The sequence below is a fragment of the Panicum virgatum genome, chromosome 5K (genome assembly GCF_016808335.1).
Source record: "Panicum virgatum strain AP13 chromosome 5K, P.virgatum_v5, whole genome shotgun sequence".
In the NCBI taxonomy this organism is placed as follows: Eukaryota; Viridiplantae; Streptophyta; class Magnoliopsida; order Poales; family Poaceae; genus Panicum; species Panicum virgatum.
Window position 1 is genome coordinate 10,361,721 of NC_053140.1, and position 19,143 is coordinate 10,380,863.

At 46.0% G+C, this 19,143-nt stretch overlaps 2 protein-coding genes across 3 annotated transcripts; both read right to left on the reverse strand.

Annotated features, from left to right (window-relative positions):
• Positions 1–419: 419 nt before the first annotated feature.
• LOC120706225 lies at positions 420–2,896 on the reverse strand. Its single transcript, XM_039990807.1, has 4 exons — positions 2,199–2,896; positions 1,899–2,017; positions 1,618–1,743; positions 420–1,029 (listed from the first exon to the last, which is right to left on the reverse strand). Exons 1-4 carry the CDS (start codon positions 2,412–2,414, stop codon positions 948–950), a joined length of 543 nt encoding a protein of 180 aa, XP_039846741.1. The 5' UTR covers positions 2,415–2,896; the 3' UTR covers positions 420–947.
• Positions 2,897–12,836: 9,940 nt separating this feature from the next.
• Positions 12,837–18,327, reverse strand: LOC120706226 (protein decapping 5-like). Of its 2 annotated transcripts, none has more exons than XM_039990808.1 (8): positions 17,973–18,327; positions 17,387–17,487; positions 16,342–16,419; positions 15,303–16,265; positions 14,724–14,789; positions 13,773–13,967; positions 13,572–13,685; positions 12,837–13,506 (listed from the first exon to the last, which is right to left on the reverse strand). In XM_039990808.1, the coding sequence occupies exons 1-8, from the start codon at positions 18,190–18,192 to the stop codon at positions 13,306–13,308; spliced, it is 1,938 nt and encodes a 645-aa protein (XP_039846742.1). In that variant the 5' UTR covers positions 18,193–18,327; the 3' UTR covers positions 12,837–13,305. The 2 variants fall into 2 exon arrangements, with proteins under 2 accessions (XP_039846742.1, XP_039846743.1); XM_039990809.1 differs by having other exon boundaries at positions 15,303–16,262; positions 17,973–18,325.
• Between the last annotated feature and the right edge of the window lie 816 nt (positions 18,328–19,143).

Consider the following 19,143-nt stretch of genomic DNA (forward strand, 5'->3'; position numbering starts at 1 on the left):
AGATGGGCTGAGTATGGGTTAAATTTTTTGACCCAAAACCTAACCGGATCCGATGGGATTTGAACATAAGCAGCGTCAACTATCACAGGCCTAGGGGATGAAAACGGATCGGATACGGACGGATATCACTGATATCGTATTTATTTTCATATTTGTGCTCGAATACGGAGTCGGATACAGATAGTGTTAGTTTTTGTCGGATAAGATTGTAATGGATATCGATATCATAAAAATGTAGTAATTTTTAAGCATTCGGATACGGATCAGTTACGGATATTGGATACTCGGAATCGGATACGGACGGATAAAAACCCTTCCAGACCGAATCGAATTCGAATACGGTCGGGAAATATCCGTACCATTTACAACCCCCATCTGCAACAGCCTGTTCAGCTGACTGGTGGATGATGCTGATTTGATTTGAGAGAAAATATTGCTAGCTGGCTGATAGCTAATATTGATTTGATGTAAGAGAAAAACACTGCTAGCTAGTTGGTAACCGGCCGAACAAACTAATGCAAACACTTCCACCCTGCAGGAGCCACTGACGATCCACGTCAACGGTGTCTAAGTCCTAGTGAGGGCTAGTTTGGGAGGTCTGCTTGACTTACCCTATATATGGGGACAAATGCCGTATATATAGACACAACCATCGGAACGAAACCCCTGATTTTCCCTCTGCTTTTTTCAGAGACAAAACTAGCCATCTAACTTTGGTAAATCATCTGTCGATTCACTGCTACAGGTTGGAACCGGAGTATACCCTTTCATTTCTTTCTACATTCTGTGCCGCTGCAGCTGCCGTTACAGTTATGTCAATCCGCTGACTGCTGGTGTCGTAGTGTTCTTGCATGTGTGTTTGTGTATCTACCCGTCAGGCTCAGCTCGGCTTCAGCCCGCCGTGCTGTTCCCCCCGACAGAAGAAGAGCTCCGTCCTCCTCGCAGCATCACTTTCGCCGCTTCGATCTCCTCCATATCACGCCGAGCGGGAGCGTGAACATCGGGAACGGGATCTTTGGCGGTGGTATGCTGCAAGATTGTTCCAGGAAAAGGTTATTGACCTAGTCAACGGCAATCAGAGACAGATAATGCTGAACTGAAAGCATGAACTGCTCTAGTACTATATGGATCTTTATTGTCAGCGTGCATTCTTTCTGTTTAAATGCGATGGATGAACGATTTTCCAGCACAGAAAGCTGTGGCATTTGCAGTATTATACTAGCATAACGACGCAGAAGAGGTTCAGATCGTCGGGATGCAGCCGGCCTTTGAATGCCTGAATGAATTGTTCACGGGGACAGAAAGGTAGTACCGGAAGCAGGTTATCTGAAGAATGCTGCTCGAGTTGCAAAGCATTCGAATCGTCAGAGCGGGCTAACTCCATTTGGGTTTTCAAACCGCCTAAGCACAATTGACTATAAAATTCAAACCTCGCACGATGTCCAAGTTGTCTAATCTCGAACAGAGCCGCTGAACTAACCCATTGCGATTTTTTTTTTTTTTTTGTCGCCCGTGGTTGTCTATTCTGAATGCCCTGATGCTAAACCAGCAAACTACTGTACTCCGAACGACCCCATTTGCTATGTTCAAAGTTTCAGAGTTCAGAGAGATACTTACTGCAAGCTTATGGTCTCGATCTGGGTGAGGTCGGCGTTCAAGAAGCCGTCCCGCGCCGTGGCGTGCTGCCGGACGGCGAGGACCCTGCACCCCAGGCTCCTCACTCTCGTGTACGGGCTCGGCGCCCTGCGCCGGAAGAAGCGAAATGTTCAGTAGAAGTAAAGCAGTTGCAGTTGCAGTTCCATGTTCAGAGTTCAGAAATTCAGAACGCAGGTGTGAAATGAAATCAAATTCGCAGAACTGCCTGCTGGTTCGACCGAATTCGGCGATCGCGCGCTCACCTGTAGAGGAAGCTCTTGTCGTGGAGGCCGACGACGAGCGTGGTGGCGCCGAGCTGGTTGACCGTGGCCACCACCGTCTCCCCGAGCTCCCCCTCCCTCACCACGATCTCCACCTTGGCCTGCAATCCCATCGCATCCACCGTCAGCCATCGCCGCCGAGACAGCGACCGTGGTTGACGCCGCAACAACCGCGTCACGCCGGTGGATTGATTGCGTTGGGTGCGGAGTCCCCGCCCGCCCGACCGGCCAACCAACCCTACCCCAAGTCCCAACCCGACCGCGCCGCCGGCGGCCACGTACCTCGGCGATGCCGTTGCAGAGGTCCTTGAAGGCGAGCGCGAGCTGGAAGCCGCCGAGGCGGAGCCTGCGGCGCTTCCGGCGCGAGCGCGCGGGCGGGCAGACGTGCAGCAGCGTGATGGAGTCGCCGCCGCGGATGAAGTTGCCGACGGCCCACTGCAGCGCGGTGCGGGCGGCGGCCGCGTCCTCCACGACCACCACCACGCGCTGGCTCTCCATCGCACGCAGCGCCGCCCTCCCCTCTCCAAGACTCTTGATCGGAGCCGCCAAGAACTCCCTAGCTGCTGCTGCTGCTGATGGCAACAACTAATTCAGCTGGCTGAGCACCCATTCTGTCCCCATGGCGTGTGCCGCCTACCATGGAAACAAAAAAAGCTCGAGCCTTTTTCTTGGCCTCCTCGCTCCGCAACTGTCAGGACAGGGATGAACTAAGCGTGTACACAAACAGCTACGCACTAATGGCGAGTATGGTTGTTGTAGGCGAGTAGCTGATGGAGTATTAGAGCAAGGCTTATGAATTTCGCCGACTACCGGCTGCAACGCACGCTGGGGCCCGCTAGATTCCATGCACACCAGTGCGTTGGGCCAATAGCAGCGGGAGCAGCTTCTTTCAGCCAGTTGAAGCGGGCGCTTGGCCAGACGCCTTCTCTCTCTTCCACGGGTGATTTAGTCGGTTCCCAGCCGCCCGTAATACTTGCTCTTAGAGCAGAACAGAGCAGAGGAGGCGCGGCCTGTAGGCCGGTAGCTCGCTAGCTAGAGTTAAGAGAGGATGATGAGGTGGGCATGGCCAGGGGACCAAAGGAGGAGGAAGACAAGAGGCGGTGATGGAGAAAGCAAGGAGGATGTGGCAGCTGGTAGGGAAGGACAGCGTCTTGCTAGAACCCACTCCCGCCGTCTGGTTAACATACTGATACTGATGGTCTCATACGGCTCCTAACCCTAACTACTATGCTCGAACTGAAACTGAAATTGAATGGCAACCTTGTGGGTGGTGTGTGCCCGCGTAAGCATGCCATTGCTGGCACCAAGCAGATCATCATCCCATCGTACGTTTAAAAAATAGTTGCTTGGAGGTTACTGTTTGGATGTTTATAAATTTGCTTCTTGTCCGCAAGCTAAACCCTGTTGGATTATTCGCTTTCTTCTGTGTGGCACTGTTGTGTCCGGTGTACGGGGTTGTTTGGTTCTGGAGGCTAAATTTTAGTCTGTGTCATATCAAAGAGAATCTTAATATTAAATAAAAATTAATTATAAAACTAACTGCAGAATCCGAGGGCTAAATTGCGAGACGAATCTAATGAGGTATATCATTTCACGATTAGCGAATCGTTACTGTAGCATAACTGTAGCAAATTATAGATTAATTAGGTTTATTGGATTCGTCTCGCCAATTAGTACTCAGCTGTCAAAAAATATTTATAAACAAATTTTATTTGATACTCTAAAATAGTAAAAAAAAATTGATGTGACAGGGGCTTAAAAAATTCTGTGGAACCAAAGTCGTAGTCGTGCGTGCGTCGCGTACGGTCCCCCTTTTCGTTTGGCTCGCCGCTGCGACATCAAACCCGGGGTGTTTTGGGGGTCACGCGGTGGAGGCAAGCAGCGGATCACGGCATCGGTTTAGGAATCTTGTTACCTCGTGTTATCAACAGCAAGCTCTTTTCTGTGCAATCTTCAGGGAAGGAAGCCAGGTCAGGAAGAAATGGTCAGGACACTGTTGACACAGAATCGCGCCAACACACTGAAAATGTACTAGAACGCGCAACGATCATCAAAACGATCAACATAACGAAAACCCTAGGCGGACCGGTCTGACCGGGTTCGCCGACCGGTCTGACCGGTGCAAACAAGAAGCTCGCGAAGACCTAAAACAGCGAGCTCGGGAGGGACCCCGTCGGAGCTCGTAAACGTAGGGGTGCTCTGAGGTCGGCAGGCTACTCAGAACGTCTTCAAACGCCGTCGAGACGAAGAAAGAAAGCAATCTAGGGTTGAAAAAGATTAGGGTTTGAGAGATAAAAAGTAATGCGATTTTTGTATTGATTCGATTGGGTAATTTTCTCAATCAGCCTTAGCCTTTATATTTATAGGTCGGGAAAAATGTACCCCTTCACGAGTAGAATTACATGAGGACTTTTTACAAAAAATCTAATTCTACTCGGACTGTACAGACCAGACAAGTCTGACCGGTCAGACCGGTCGGCCTCGGCAAGTGACAAATTTGGATGTCAACAGACACATTACATGGGTGTGGCGGCGTCAGATGAGAGTGACCAGACAGGGCCGGGTTTCATTTCTTCTCAATAGTAGTAGGTAATTATGAATTTATAAATGCACTTAAGTAGACTTGGCTAGTGTAGCAGTTGGTCCATTAGGTGGAATCGCTCAAAAGAAATGTGCGTAGATGGTGGTGGCTGAGGGGCTCATGTCATGGCGTCATGCTGCAATCTATGAATATAAATACGCACAGCGTATGCTTGCATTTCTGCTTCTCATCAATAGCTAGCTTTCGTCAGATAGGATTTGTAATTTTGGCATTGTTTTAGGTTGGGCTGCGAAGAGACCTCTTGCTGAACAACCGAAGACCGCAGTGCAGCCATTAAACGTGTGGCGCATTGTAACAGAACCGCCAAATTAAAACTCTAATTAAGCGTAATGGCCGTTATTTGAACACATCGGGCCCGTTAGCTTAACGGTTTAATTTGGCGATCCTTTCTCAACCCACGGCCTGATCGAAACAACACCGGTAGTCCCACGCGAAGGTGGGCGCAGATGGTACAAGCATCACTCATTACTTGAAAATACAAGAGTGATCACGACACGAAACATTTAGTTTTACAAACCGAGTTCAAATACATAAATAATCTACAAGATTAACACTTACATAGACCTGACTGAAGTCGAATACAAAGACCCTACAACTACTCTAGTTTACATCAGTTCTGATCCACCCCGACCGGTCGGACCGGTTCACCCAACCGGTCGAACCGGTCGGCACCCCGCTGCCAACTCAACCGGTCAGACCGGTCTACGCAAAACAGAAAGGCTGCACACTCAGGCCACAAGTGTACAACTCGATAGCGCCCTAATCTAAGGGTCTCTCTCCACCACTTTCCACCCCTCTGCGTCTCTGCGGATGAATTTAACGCAGCAGGGGCAAAAATCGACGTCCGGGTGTCCTGTAATAATAAATGTGGTAATAAACCCTGAGTATTCTAATACTCAGTAAGGCTTACCCGACCAGTGGGTATAACTTAGCCCACATAACTAGACATGCAAGGCTTTTGGCTGGTGGTTATTTTGCAGAAACCGCGGCTAAAGTAAGTCCTTACTTTCATGATTTTAGCCCAGATTGTATATATAATCTAACCATGATCTATCATTCGCATAAACTAACTATAGCAAACATGGTGGAGCAACAGGTATGAAATCAATATAGAGAAACCTTATATTAATCACTTATCATCCCTACTCACACTACGCTGCGACTCGGTGATCAAGGTGCTCATATCCGAGAGCAACTGACGGCGAATCGATCCGATTTAACCTTGCAAGGTGGACCTAACCAACACGGCACGTATTTGCCCCGTCGGACTATACATGCCAACCATTCCCCTCCCCGCTTCGAACTACAAGAACCAGCCAACGCCATATGGTCAGCCGAGCTCAACGTGAGACCACCAAAAGTAAACATATGCATCCCAATTCTCCGCGACTACTCGACTCGCCCCAGGAATTGGGTGCGGGTTCCTGTACTTTCGAAGCAAGGTAGTACTCGGCTTACCGGTTTCGACTACCTCCTACTCCCGGTATGCGGTTAGTACAGTTCAAACATGATCAGCAGGGCCAACAACAGCTCGGTCCTTAACCGACAAAGACGGGACTAAGACACCCAGGAACTCTGTCCTGCTGCCATACCTATACATCATCATTCCCCGTCCGGTCTCAATTCTCCATTCATTGCGTATCGATTTCACAACACATGTACTGGAATATGACTATACCCTGTATCTCGCGAGTAACCGGAAATTACTCGACTTCTAAACATCCTATATCTCGCGAGTGGTAAGAGGTCACTCGTCTTCTACCGGGAACTATTCAGCATAGCACTTCTATCGTCCTATACATACTAGTATAAGCACAAGGAAACCTAGGGATCATGCAGCTAGGGTTCCAATCAATTCCTAATACGTAATGCACAGGTAATAGATAAAACATATACATAGTGAGTCATATTTTAAATTAATAGGACATGCACTGGGGCTTGCCTTGCGTCTGCTGCACCACACTGGGGTTAGCCGGGCCTTGGGCCGACTCCCCGCGAACCTCCTCCTGCGGGGCTTGCTCCTGCGGCTCCTGTGGCTCCGCAACCACCTCGTATACGACCTCCTCCGCCGCGGCTGCTACACGTATGCATATGCGTATGACATGAGAATACATGCATGATTTTATAAAAAAATACAAGTAACCCATAGCCAAATACAATTCTAACTTTTTGCATCAACTAACCCTAATCGAACCCTTCTCAGCCCAGCTATACCGGTCAGACCGGTCCACCCGACCGGTCCTACTCAACCTACCGTGACACCGGTTAGACCGGTCCCTCCGACCGGTCAGACCGGTCCTAACCAGACCAGAACCTAAGACCCTTATCGTGGTGAAATCCAGCCACCAATCCTAAGACCCTTCTAGGAACTAACTCAGGGATACCTTTGGACGTTTTTAACCAGAGGGAATCACCTGAAACCACATAAAACTAGAGATCGACCATCACAAGCAAAATACCTTGAATGAGCTCCTATTCGCGCGAAGGACTTGAATCCCAGGCTTCCCAGGGAGGGGATCGCGGAGAAGATGACTCCCCACGCCGGTTTGACCCTTCCTTGACCTTGGAATTAAATGGAAAGGGAGAGTTTGGGGATTCTAGGGTTTGGGTGAGGAAAGGAGAGGGAGAGAGCTCCAGCTCGGGCTCAACACGGTGGGGAGGAAAGGAGTCGGTGAGGGAGAGAGAGGTTTAAATGAAATGGGGCCCTTAAAAACGGTTGGCTCAGATTCGACCGGTCTGGCCCAGGCTGACAGGAAAAATCTTTCGTTTGGTGATTTGTCGCGTGATTGAAACTAATGATCGTGATTAACTTAATTAACTAATGGATTAACATCAGAGTGTTACACGCATCATGCATGCCACAGCTGGCATCGTCGTGGTATAAGGAAGGTACTACTTTCTGGTATCGTGGTGCTGTCAGCGATGCCGTGGCCCTGCAAATGGAACCCTGGTACAGTAGGTCAGTACTAAATTTTGCAGGCAAGATTTTCTCGTATGCACTCCTACTTCCTCCATTTCACTTTTCACCGTATTCGTGCATTCGGTTAGGTCCTAAGTAGTAAGGAGTCGCGATTTGCCAAATTTTGATACGCTTAGTCTAAAACTGTTCAATTTTTTGCGAGACAAATTGATTCAGCTGCAAAGAATTGTAGCCTCAAGCACGTTAGCAAGGGCAAAGAAGGGATATATAAAGTAAAATGCATAAAAATCTGGTTCTAGAATTCAAGGATTCTAGCCATAATTCAGATTATGCGAATCCACCTAAAATCCAATATTCTAAAAATCCACCGGCCTTAAACAGCCCAGCTTGATTGAATAATTATAATTTCATAATCGCAATGAGCATCGCATGGTCGCGCTCGCGCTACATGGCGCAGAGAGCAACAAGGCCAGACCCAAGATGCCAAGATGGGGGGGGGGGGGGGGGGGCATGGCCATGGCGCACACAGGCTTTTTGCCTTGGAGCGCTCGTGTGTTTTGTTGCTGCTGCTGTCCTGCTCCGCACGTGCGCGTGCGCGTGCTCACTGTCACCGCGACTGTTTAGGACACTGGTGTTAGCTGCGTCAACCAACCCGGTCGGGCCGCCGTGTATCCCACTCGCTTCTTCCTGGGTCCTGCGGGAAGATTCCTCTATCGCGAGCCCAGTAGAGCTTGTCACGGTCCAACTGGCTCGCGCTTTTTTCCTTTTTATATTTAAAAAAATCAAAATTTCAAAAATATATGTCTGTTTTGAAAAATTTTAAAAATACTCCAAGGTCGGCCTATGGTGTGGCGACAAGCCCTAAATGTAATTTTTTTCTTCAAATTTGCAATGAGATCCCTGGCCGGGGGTGCGCGGGGCCTGTGGGGGGCGACAAGGGGGCCTGTCGCCCCCCCTCGGGCGACCGGTGGGCCCCGTCCACAGGCGGGGCCTGTCGCCCCCCTGCGGGCGACAGTGGGGCGTGTCGCCCCCCTCCTCGGGCGACCAGGTCTTGCCCCTCTATATAAACATTTTATCCCCATTTCTTCCTCATTTGAGCCCAAAAATTCCATCAAAAATCCAGAAAAAAAGAGAGGGGTGAGGAGAAGGGAAGCGGCGAAGCCCTGCCGGATTCCGCACTTGTGATCTGCAGGTTAGTACATTTAGCTTATGCATTTTTCCATTGGTATTGTAGAGTAATTTAATTTAATTAGTGCTATAGTAGAACCATTTAAGTAGGAGTTTAATGATATTTTAGTTATGTAGTAGTAAATTAGTTTAGAAAATTAGTACTACGCATTTATTATTACAATTACAGTACTATTAGAGACGTGTTTATAAATTAATTAAGATTTAGAATAGAATTTCGCATATGCAGTATAGAATTTGAGTGTCATCACGTAGTTTTGAATACTTATATGTTGTAGTTGAAATCCATACTTAGTTTTTACGAATTATTGAATAAGGTAGTGAAGTAAAGAGTATAACTCGATAAGTATTCTGTGATATACAGATATGTCGAGCAAGATGCAGTTTCAAGTATTTTATGGTGACTACAATATTTTTTATGGGCCAAATGGAGTAGACCTTTCTGCCTTTAAGTGCACATCTAGCGCCATAGATAAACCTCTAGAAGGAGTTTTGGTTCCATATATAAGTGGCTGCAACGTGGGTTCCGTGTTGATCCGTTGACACATGTGATGACCGTCCAGTCTCTTGTTAATTGGGAGGTAGAAAGTGATTTATGGGAATTGATGATGATACACAGCACTGATGACTGGCAGAAGTACATGCAAGCAGCTCTAGAGCGTGGGTGGCCTCTGGCCATTCTTGTTCAAATCCGGGAGAAGACACAAAATGAAATCCAACATGGTGCAGATCAAGCAACTCCGAGTATCGAAGAGAGACCAACTATGTTGAGTAAGATGAGTCAGAAGAGATGAGCACGATCGACCGAGCGGCAGCAATGCAGTGCTGTAAGTCTGCATGCACTTAGATGCTCTACATGCACAGAGATGCATCGAGTAGTCAGTTCGAGAATCGAATCTAGCATTTTCAGTGTTAGGTCAGCTATCCTCTTCACTGTGTTGTCACGTAGGCTTTTCAGGTGCATTTACACTCCACACTACGAGTATCAGACCTTTGTGCGCCTATAAATACTCCGAAGTTTGTGAACTCCCAGCAGCACTCAAACACCAAAGCTCATTGTATACCCAATGTCTGGAGGTGGGTCTAGCGGGAAGAATTACTACGTTTTGGGAAAGGAAAAGGGGGAGAAAGGGAGACCCCATAATATAGGAGGGGCCTCTTGGACCTGATTCCTTTCCGGAACCAGTGTTTGAGTTTCCGCCATAGCACAAGAGTGAATTTACCAATGAAACTCCTCTTCGACAATACGATAACCGTAGAGAACCGTGGCCAAAATGCAGACATGGTGAGGACTGCTTAGTGCAGATGTGCACCGACAGGATGGATGGCGGTCGGCGTTTCTTTAAATGTCCACACGCATGGGTAATACTCGGTTGTTTCATTTCTTTATCTTCAATGAGACACCTTACATGAAATTTATTTTGCAGTCTTCCGATGCTCCAGAAAACTGTGGTTTTACTTGGTGGGTCGATCCTGCACCAATTGATTCAGTTCAGGAGTTCATCGAGTACCTCCAGATAAAAATCTTTGATCTGGAATGCAAGGTGAACCATTATGAGGAAATGAGCGAGGGTAACAAAGACGACGAAGATGATGATACCAGCAATGCTGCCGGTTCACAGGATGAGCCATGCACTATTCCTTACTGCAACTGCCCTTGTCACAAGAAGAAGGGCCATGCGCCTCCGGCACCACCGCCTGCACCACCTGCAATGGGTGGATACTGCGGAGAAGGCTCAACGCAGTTTGCTATGTGGGGGTACGGCTACTAGGACTACCCTAATGCTAGTGACATGCTGCATCGTTGTGTTTGTTCTGTTTTTTTTAAATTACCTAAGTCATGTTAGGTTAGTCCAGAATCTGTTTACCGTAGTTTGCAACGGGTTCTGTCATTCCACTGCATGTGTGATGTGTGTTTCATTACCGTTGTATTATGATGTAAACTTGATGGTTCATATTATGTAATGTATTTCTTAGTTCTTATTTCTTATCGTTATATTAAATAAATGTGTGCTTTTTAGTATTCTAGTGACATAAAAAGCACCGAAAATATTAAGGACAAGTTCAAAGATTTCATAGATTCCCGACTACAACTGCAAATTAATGGTAAAAGTTACAACACACATAGTCAAGCTCTCAACTGAAAACATAAACAACTAATTGCAGTGGCATGTGCACGCGATAAGGTAATTTCTTGTTGCATCTAAACCTACCATGCCTTATGGAATGTAAAATACCGGGATTACATGGTACTACTCTATTGAGTGCACCGAGGATATTTGTCCTTCCTAATTGCTTCGGACCCGGCTTTCTTCGCATGGCGTGCCCTCTCTCGCTTTCTCTCCCTATCAGCTTCACGTTCCGCCACCGCCTTATGATCCACCTCCTCCATCCTCTTGCGGATCTCTTCTTGCTCATTCTTGCGCTTCTCCTCTTGCTGTTCCTCGTGCTTCATTCGGCGCCAACGTTCTGCAGCCCACATTGCTTGTTGTTCCACAAAATCTTTTGCCTCCTGCGACTGCACGGTGTCGAACCACTGCATAAAATCACAAAGAGGCGGAGGAGACTTTGTCCAACAAAAGTTAGAATCATAACTCAATGTTAGGTCACAAAGAAAAATAGCGTCTGTTGTCCTGCTACCTTGGCTCGGTCTTTGCCGTATCGCTTAGGTGGATCATATTCGTAGTTCTCACACATAAAGAACCTCGTGCTGTAGTCATCTCCTAAAACCTCAGATTGCATGAACTTGCATAACGAACCGCAGAAGCACATTGGCACATCAATTTCTTCGGGTACGGTGGCTTCACACTTGCTCCACGGAATGTATGTTGATCCTGACGAAGACATTAGCGCTATAGTGTGGTGCGCCAAATGACGAACAATGATTTCAATAATGCACCTATCGTATACCAAATCGATGCATGAAAATATAGGTACTGTCATAATTCTATTGCCTTATGCTGCAATATCAATAAGGTATTGTCATAATTCTATTCTAATTCATAATTAATTTAAAAACAAGTCTGTAATAATACTGAAATTGTAATACTAAACGAGTGTTCTAAAGCACCAAATCTAATTTAGCTAATTCGCTAATTAAATTAAATTGTTATACAATATCAACGGATTCATACGGAAGTTACCGGTAGATCACAAGTGCGGAATTCGGCAGAGCTTCGCCGCTTTTTTTTTATCCTCACCCCTCTTTTTTTTGAATTTTTAGGCTCAAATGAGAAGGGAATGGAGGCCCGGGCTTATATAGGGTGGGAGACCCCTGTCGCCCGTTGAAGGGGCGACAGGCCCCCTCCCCCCGGCCAGGGACCTCTTTGCAAGTTCCAAAAAAAAATTACATTAGGGTCCTGTCGCCCAAGCAACAGGACCCTATCGCCTCCCATAGGGCGACCAGGGGTATTTTTGAAATTTTTCAAAACAGACATATATTTTTGAAATTTTAGTTTTTTTTAAATATAAAAAAAGCCGCAACTGGCTCTGTCATCACAGCGGTGGTAATTCGCCTTTGTTTATTTTCCTCGTAAATTTTGCTATGTCCGGTGGCTTGAATTATTTATTTTAAATTTTATATATTCATAATCTTTTCCTAAATTATTTATTTTAATTTTCTATATTCATTTTTTACTATACATATGCATAGTAAAATCTATATTTTTTTAAAAAAATAAAATGGTTAATAATTTATTTGGAACGGAGTACTTTAGTGTGCGTGTGTTCGGCTTGCTTTCTCGTGTCCAGGGTTTGGTGCCCGTGAACGATCTCCCTTTCGGTGACGGCAAAAGTTGGCGGGAAGCGCCGACATTGGGCAGCGCCCCGCCCACCCCCCCCCCCCCCCCCCACAACAGAGTGCAATATGCTTCGACGGGATGGCCCAATCAAGACGAGGAGTCATGGAGGGTAGCTCCCTCACTCTCATCCGCTTGCGGAATACCAGAACCTGTTGCATCCATCCAAATCCAGCTGCCTTATCCAATAGGGCAGGCAGGCATATATCATCAGTAATCCATTCACGTCGACCTGGGCTGAACACACCGTACACCATTGATGAACCAACTCATCACACCACTGCAATCAACCAAACTGATGCCCACCCTACAACAAAAATAGGAAACCACAACCGGCCTATGGCCACAAATTTCAGCTAGGCATTAAACCCTCCCAAAGAAACGACTGCATTGAAACCAATACCACACAACACTTCACAAGCTAAAAAGATTGATTAACTGCAACAGCAGGGGTAATTCAGTTCATCATAGTACAATTGAAGACTTCTGACAGCAGGAAAATTAAAGTTACCCTACCACCAATACAAAACAGACAACACAGCTAATCTGAAAGAAAAAAGTTACGGAGCCAGGCCCAGCTTGCATACCTGGATTGAGATCGGCCTATACAACTACATCTCAAGCGCACGGTACGCACACCAAGGGCCAGCTTATACCCTATCAAGCATCAGCTGCTCATTCACTGGTAACTCTTCCTACAGAACACGGGTATAAACCACATCAATGACCAGAAGCTACAGGCCTTGCCTAGACAAGGCACACCAAAGTTACATGGTGGTAAGTTCCATTTATTTGTTGAACATAGGGGATGCATCATGCATATGGTAAAAGACTACAACACCCGCAAGTATGGTGATGCACTTGTCTGTCTGCTGGCTACAATCAATCTCTCCCATACGACCCACCACGTTGAGGATACGAATTTCCAGGGCCACCTGTGGCCATGTTTCCATAGCCACCACCCTGCCCCATGTTCCCGTAGCCTCTGCCACCATAGTACCCACCACGGGAACGGCCACCACCACGGTAACCACGGGCACCACCACGGTAGGGCTGCCGATGCCTTGGAAACTCGCCAAATGTCTGAACAGCAATAACAATGAGTAAAGCGGTAACAGTGGAAACTCGAGTATAAGTGGCTACTCTACCTCTGTGTCAACTCTCCGCCTTTCTGAAAACCTGCCCCTTCCATTTGGCCCTCCTCCACGTCCAAATGTTCCACTAGAGAGGGAATCAAAAAAGTCATCCTTGACATAAACAGGCTGCATAATGTTCAAAACAGGTCAGGTTCCCTGCACCAATGAAGAAACCATCAACATATCTGACACAACTCTAAAAGAGCATGAAACCTTGACAGCCAACTCTGGGTTTTCTGTTTCCTCAACTTCAAAATCTTCATCAAACACATCACCTCCCATCTCACCATCCTTATCCCTTGACTGGGATTTCTTACCAAGATGACCCCAGACTTCGTCTTTGTTGAACTTCTCATTCATGGCAGTGAAATCAAATTCTTCAGTAAATGCTGTTACGGACTGTGAAAACTGCAAAGAAAGACCATACGAACATGAACAAATCTGACAGTTAACAAGAACCATTTTAATCAGAGAATCATTTTCCAAGGTATTCAAAAAAGATCCAGGTATGGCCCAAGGAGGCCCTTCCAAAATAAATATGGAAGTCCACTCAAAAGGTCTGTATTGTCTGTTCTTGGCGTTATCATAATTCATGAGAACACACCCCTCTTTTCGTGAAGCGTCAACTTCAGCCAATCACTTATCAAACTACAGCCTGTGCACAAATTATGCCTCCAAAACCCCCTCCTGCTCCTAAAAAACCTGCTATAGGGGCATAGGTATAAGACTCAGTGGTTCCCACCTCCCAATGAAGCAATTTCCCCACAGCTTACCTGAAAAAACATTTTTGAAGTGCAATTGGATTGTACATTGCAACATGTGCAGGCCAATCACTAGCAACCAATAAAGTGAAGCTAGGAAACTAATTCAGGAAGTTCTGTTGAAAGAAAATTGAACGATGTACATGTCCAACAGACCTAAGTTGCTCATGCTAAATAGCAAATTCCATGCTTCATAAATGGCAAAAAAAAAAAGAAAATAAATATCAATAAGCTGAATAATACATAGAATGACTTGATTCAGACAGGTAGAAAATAGTGAATGGAAGCCACAGGCACAATGTGAGTATTACAAACGTGTCAAACAATATTCAGGATTAACAATAGCTTCCTTTTGAACTAAATAAGTTCGGATGAAAACAGGAATTGGATTATATCAACATACCGCACTCCCTCTACCCCTTCCACGGCCCCTGAAGTTGTGGTGGTTGTGTGAACCAGATCCATTGTACTGAAAAAAAAAGTGAGGCACGATTCAATGGTACCAAAGACTTGCTGATAATAATAAACATTCATGATATAAAGAAGAAATTCCTTGAGAGAAAACATGCAGCATCAGTTTCAGCACGGTATTTTAAAAGTTAATGTAAGACAAGATGTGCAAGTCAGCAAGGGAATTCATCGCCATGCATTAAAAAGCACGATGAGTAAGGTGTATGCTGAGTTGCCAATAATCATAATAGTGAATTATAGCAGTTGACAGTATGCTTATTGGTTAAAATTTATTGTAGTTTGCTTTCATTATAATAGAAGTTAGGAAAAAAGGAAAAATACTAATTTTCTCAGTTCAGATATTTAAAATGAGCAAGATTATGCTTGTAGGTTTATCAGGTCATGGAGAACTCAGATAAATAAAACATGTACTAAAACATCAGCACATGATTACACACTCAAATATATTTCCATTTTTATTTAAAAAAAAAGAATGTTTACCTCCATAAGACAGGAATAGAAATATGCATACCTTTTGAGGTGTTTGTTTCGGCAATGGTAATATAGGCTCCTTATTTTCAGGCAGAGCACGTGATGGTGGATCAGGTAGCAAAGGGTCAGGTAGCAGTGGTTCTGTAACTTTTGCCTTAGGCTCAACTGGCTTTGATTCTTTGCTGCCCATCTGTAAAGGGGTCTGCATGGAGTGCGAGGATGAAAGCATGGATGTTGTGTTCTGCAATAGCTGACCTGATGGTGCTAACAAAGGCACAGGCATCTCCACTTGGGATGAGCTAGATGGGGCAACAGTCGAAGAAACAGACTGAGATACAGTTTGGTATGCCAGTGTTGAGCCTGGAAGAGCAGCAGCCTTGCTGCTACCAAAAGAATTCAAGTTCTGTGACACTGATGCACTAGTTTCAGCCGTGGAAGTTGGCTGGCTTGGAAAAGGAAAAGTGGCACCAAGAGATGTCACAGGAGGAGCAAACAACGATCCCATGTTCGGCAGAAGAGGCTTTGAACTTTCTGGAGCTAATAAGGTAGCAGAAGCAGGAGCTGTTGTAGCAGGCAGGATACCTGATGAAGGACCTTGACTAGTAACAGGTGGCATCAATGAGGGTTGGAGTTCCGACAGCTTTTGCAGCCCAGATGGCAAAGAAGGATTAAGTCCTGGATATTGGAGATTCTGGGGAACCGACAATCCTGGTGTGGGCTGAAGAAAAGGAGGTGGCTGCAAATGAGGTGGCAGTCCACTTGAATGCCCATAGTATCCTTGCCAATACATTGGGGGAACTGAAAGTGTGGAAGCATTTCCTGCCTGAGGCGCCACTGATGATCCCCATGGAGTGTTCCCTGGTTGATACAGTGGAAGATTGCTCTGAAAACTTGGCCTCTGAAGCCCATATTGAGCTGCCTGGGAGCTGAGGTCTGGTACAACTGTACCCCCAGCTGAAGGCAAACTTGAAGAAGTTGATGCTGGTTGGGAAAAATGTGACTGCTGAACATAACTGCATTAGCTAAGCAGCCCTAAAGGTTAAAGAACAAGTTTCCATTTCATACTGGCACAGTGGTACCTGGATTATGGCAGGATCATTATGCAGGGAAGCTGCTTGTGGTGGCGGCGGTGGTGGAGATGACTTAACTTGCAGATCCTGCAGAAGAAAATTATTTGAACCCAGATAAATTACGATGCTAAATATATCAAATGGGTAGCAGGCAGTGTAAAAGATGAAGTATACAATTTATAAATGCTTGCATTGGAAGCGTAACAAAATTGCATTCATGCACCAAAACATATAAGGCAAAATAATCAATGGATGGCATACAGTTTAGATAATGAAACTTCAGAATAAAATTTTAAATAAGTACATTGAGAACATGGTACATGAGCATTATGGATTGCACACATATCAAATTAAAATATACACAACTGACTACCGCGTAGCTGATATAACTAGTCTGCTGATTCTACTAAATTGGACACTATGTAACATGAAGAAAAATTAGAGAGTCTTCCCAAGCAAGCAAAGTTCAGGTAGGTTAGATGAAACCTTACAAGAGACACAGTAAAGAGGACATAACACACAGCAGTAATAATAGGAAAAGAGAAGATGAATTTTCTAGGTCATGGTTTGGGCACATGGTACAGGCTAGGGTATTGCATATTAAAGATTAAAACATATACTATGCTGTGTAGTACCCTGTGGGCAATCTTACTGTAGGTAAACACACAGTTCTAACAACATGTGTTTAGCAACTTAACAGCAATCTTATATATTCTAGTGATATAAGCACTATGAAAAGGTAGCAAATACAGAAGTGTAAATGTGAAGAATAACAAACATGTGAGGATTTGGCTAAATCTGGCAAGGAATAATTCTGTCCGTGCTTTTGTGCCCCTTGGACCTTCACATTGATGAGCCAACACATGTGATATGAACACAATATAACCAATCTACATCTTGTACTTAAAGCAGAGACAAGGCACCAACAACGTGAAGCAACCACCAAAGTATGCATTAAACAGAACCGTGCACCAGAAATGGTAGCGACAATAATGAGACACAATTCTCGCAACTGAAAGTAACATCAGGAGCCCCGTTGGTGTTTCCAATATACCTTGATATCACTTCCCCGAAAGAGGATGTACTCGTAAACTTTGTCACTAGCGGGAATCTGCATTCCATCTTTCTTCCGTCCTTCGGTCCCAAATGACCGCACTACAAAACAAGGAATAGACAGGTGTAGATCACAACAGCAGCACCTGAAATCAGCTAAGGCCTATGGCGCGCATCTCAGTTTGAAAATTGAGGCTCGAATGATCCGGACATGAGAGGATATAACAGATGAAATAATAACTGCTAACAAACCAAGTTTCGGGGATTTGTATAGTGGGCAAACATAGGTGGTCAAACAACATTCCAAAAATTGAAGCTCAAATGATTCGGACATGAGACGACATAACAGATGGAACAGTAACTGCTAACAAATCAAGTCTCGGGGATTAGTGTGGTGGGCAAACATAGCATTCGGAAGCTTCGAATTCCCCTCAATCCGCCGCACAGAACTAGCAAGGGGGCCCTGGATTCGCCACGCCGGGCGCATCAGGGAGCACCAAATCTAGGGCTAAACCAGGCGCATCTGAGGAAAGCGACAGCAGCGGAGTCGCGGAGTGAGGGCGTCCGAGGAGGGGGAGACCAATTACCGTTGCGCAGGCCGATGCTCGACTCCTCGGTGTTGATGTTGTAGAGGACGCCCTCGTACCTGATCTCGCTCTTGGAGGTCAGGCTGATGAGGTTCCCGATGTACGACTCCGGGGACGCGGCCGCCCCGCCGCCGGAGCCGGACGCGGCCGGCGGCCGCGGGGCCGACGCGGAGGAGGACGCCGACGCCGACGCCGCCGACGGTGGCGCTTCAGCCGCCATGGCCGGCAGCGGGCAGGGGAGGCTAGGGCTAGGGATGCGAGGCGGTGCTGGGACGAGGAAACCCTAGCGCAGGCGGCAGGGGCAGATCCCGTTGGAGGCGTTGGGGCGCTCGCTCTCCTCGCTTCTCTCTATTAAACGGGCTCTCGGATGGATATATGGGCGGCGAGCTGATGTGGAGAGGGTGAAGGGGGGCGGTTTGCTGTGGTTTTTTATTTTTATATTTTATATTTTTGTTTTTACAAAAATATATTTTCATTTTCAAAATTTACAAAAATATACCCCGCCGCCCCGCTGCCGGGCGGCCGGGATCTGGACGCCCCGCTGCGGGGCGGCAGGGGTTTTTGTGCAAAAACTTTTGCGAAAATATACGTGCAAGTCCCTAGGGGCCGATCGCCCTGCAGCGGAGCGGCCGGCCCCCAGGCCGCCCGGCTGCAGGGCGACCGGGTCTCCCACCCTTATATAAGGGTTGGCCGGTCCCCCACCCCTCATTTGCATCACTAAAATTCTAGAAACCAAGAAAAAAGAGGGAGGGAGAGAGGCGAAGCCCTGTCGGATTTTCGAGCCGGCGACTGCGGGTAACCAAAATTCTTCTACGCTTTACAAATAGATTATGTTGTAATTAATTTTGTTGAAACAGTAGATTAGCAATCAATTTAATTATTGTTAGGAGTGATTAGTGGTACATTTAGGTGCAGTTACTTGTAATGATTAGCGTTGATATAGTACATTTAGTGTTAGATTAAGTATTAGAAAGTAATAGAAAATTGTTAGAGAAGTATTAGAAAGTCTTAAAAATTGGAAGATAATATTAAAAAAATTTAGAAAATGTTAGAAAATTGTAGAAAGTATTTTGTTGAAACAGTAGTTTAGCAATCAATTTAATTATTATTAGGAGTGATTAGTGGTACATTTAGGTGTAATTACTAATAATTATTAGCGTTGATATAGTAT

Excerpts from the sequence above, each read along its gene's own strand:
- LOC120706225 (XM_039990807.1), bottom strand. The coding sequence starts at position 2,414 with ATGGAGAGCCAGCGCGTGGTGGTGGTCGTGGAGGACGCGGCCGCCGCC. Across the intron at positions 2,018-2,198 it reads TCTGCAACGGCATCGCCGAG|GCCAAGGTGGAGATCGTGGT; the intron begins GTACGTGGCCGC and ends ATGGGATTGCAG. Across the intron at positions 1,744-1,898 it reads GACAAGAGCTTCCTCTACAG|GGCGCCGAGCCCGTACACGA; the intron begins GTGAGCGCGCGA and ends CTTCCGGCGCAG.
- LOC120706226 (XM_039990808.1), bottom strand. The coding sequence starts at position 18,192 with ATGGCGGCTGAAGCGCCACCGTCGGCGGCGTCGGCGTCGGCGTCCTCC. Across the intron at positions 16,420-17,386 it reads TTCGGGGAAGTGATATCAAG|GATCTGCAAGTTAAGTCATC; the intron begins GTATATTGGAAA and ends TTTCTTCTGCAG. Across the intron at positions 14,790-15,302 it reads CGAAACAAACACCTCAAAAG|TACAATGGATCTGGTTCACA; the intron begins GTATGCATATTT and ends TTTTTTTTTCAG.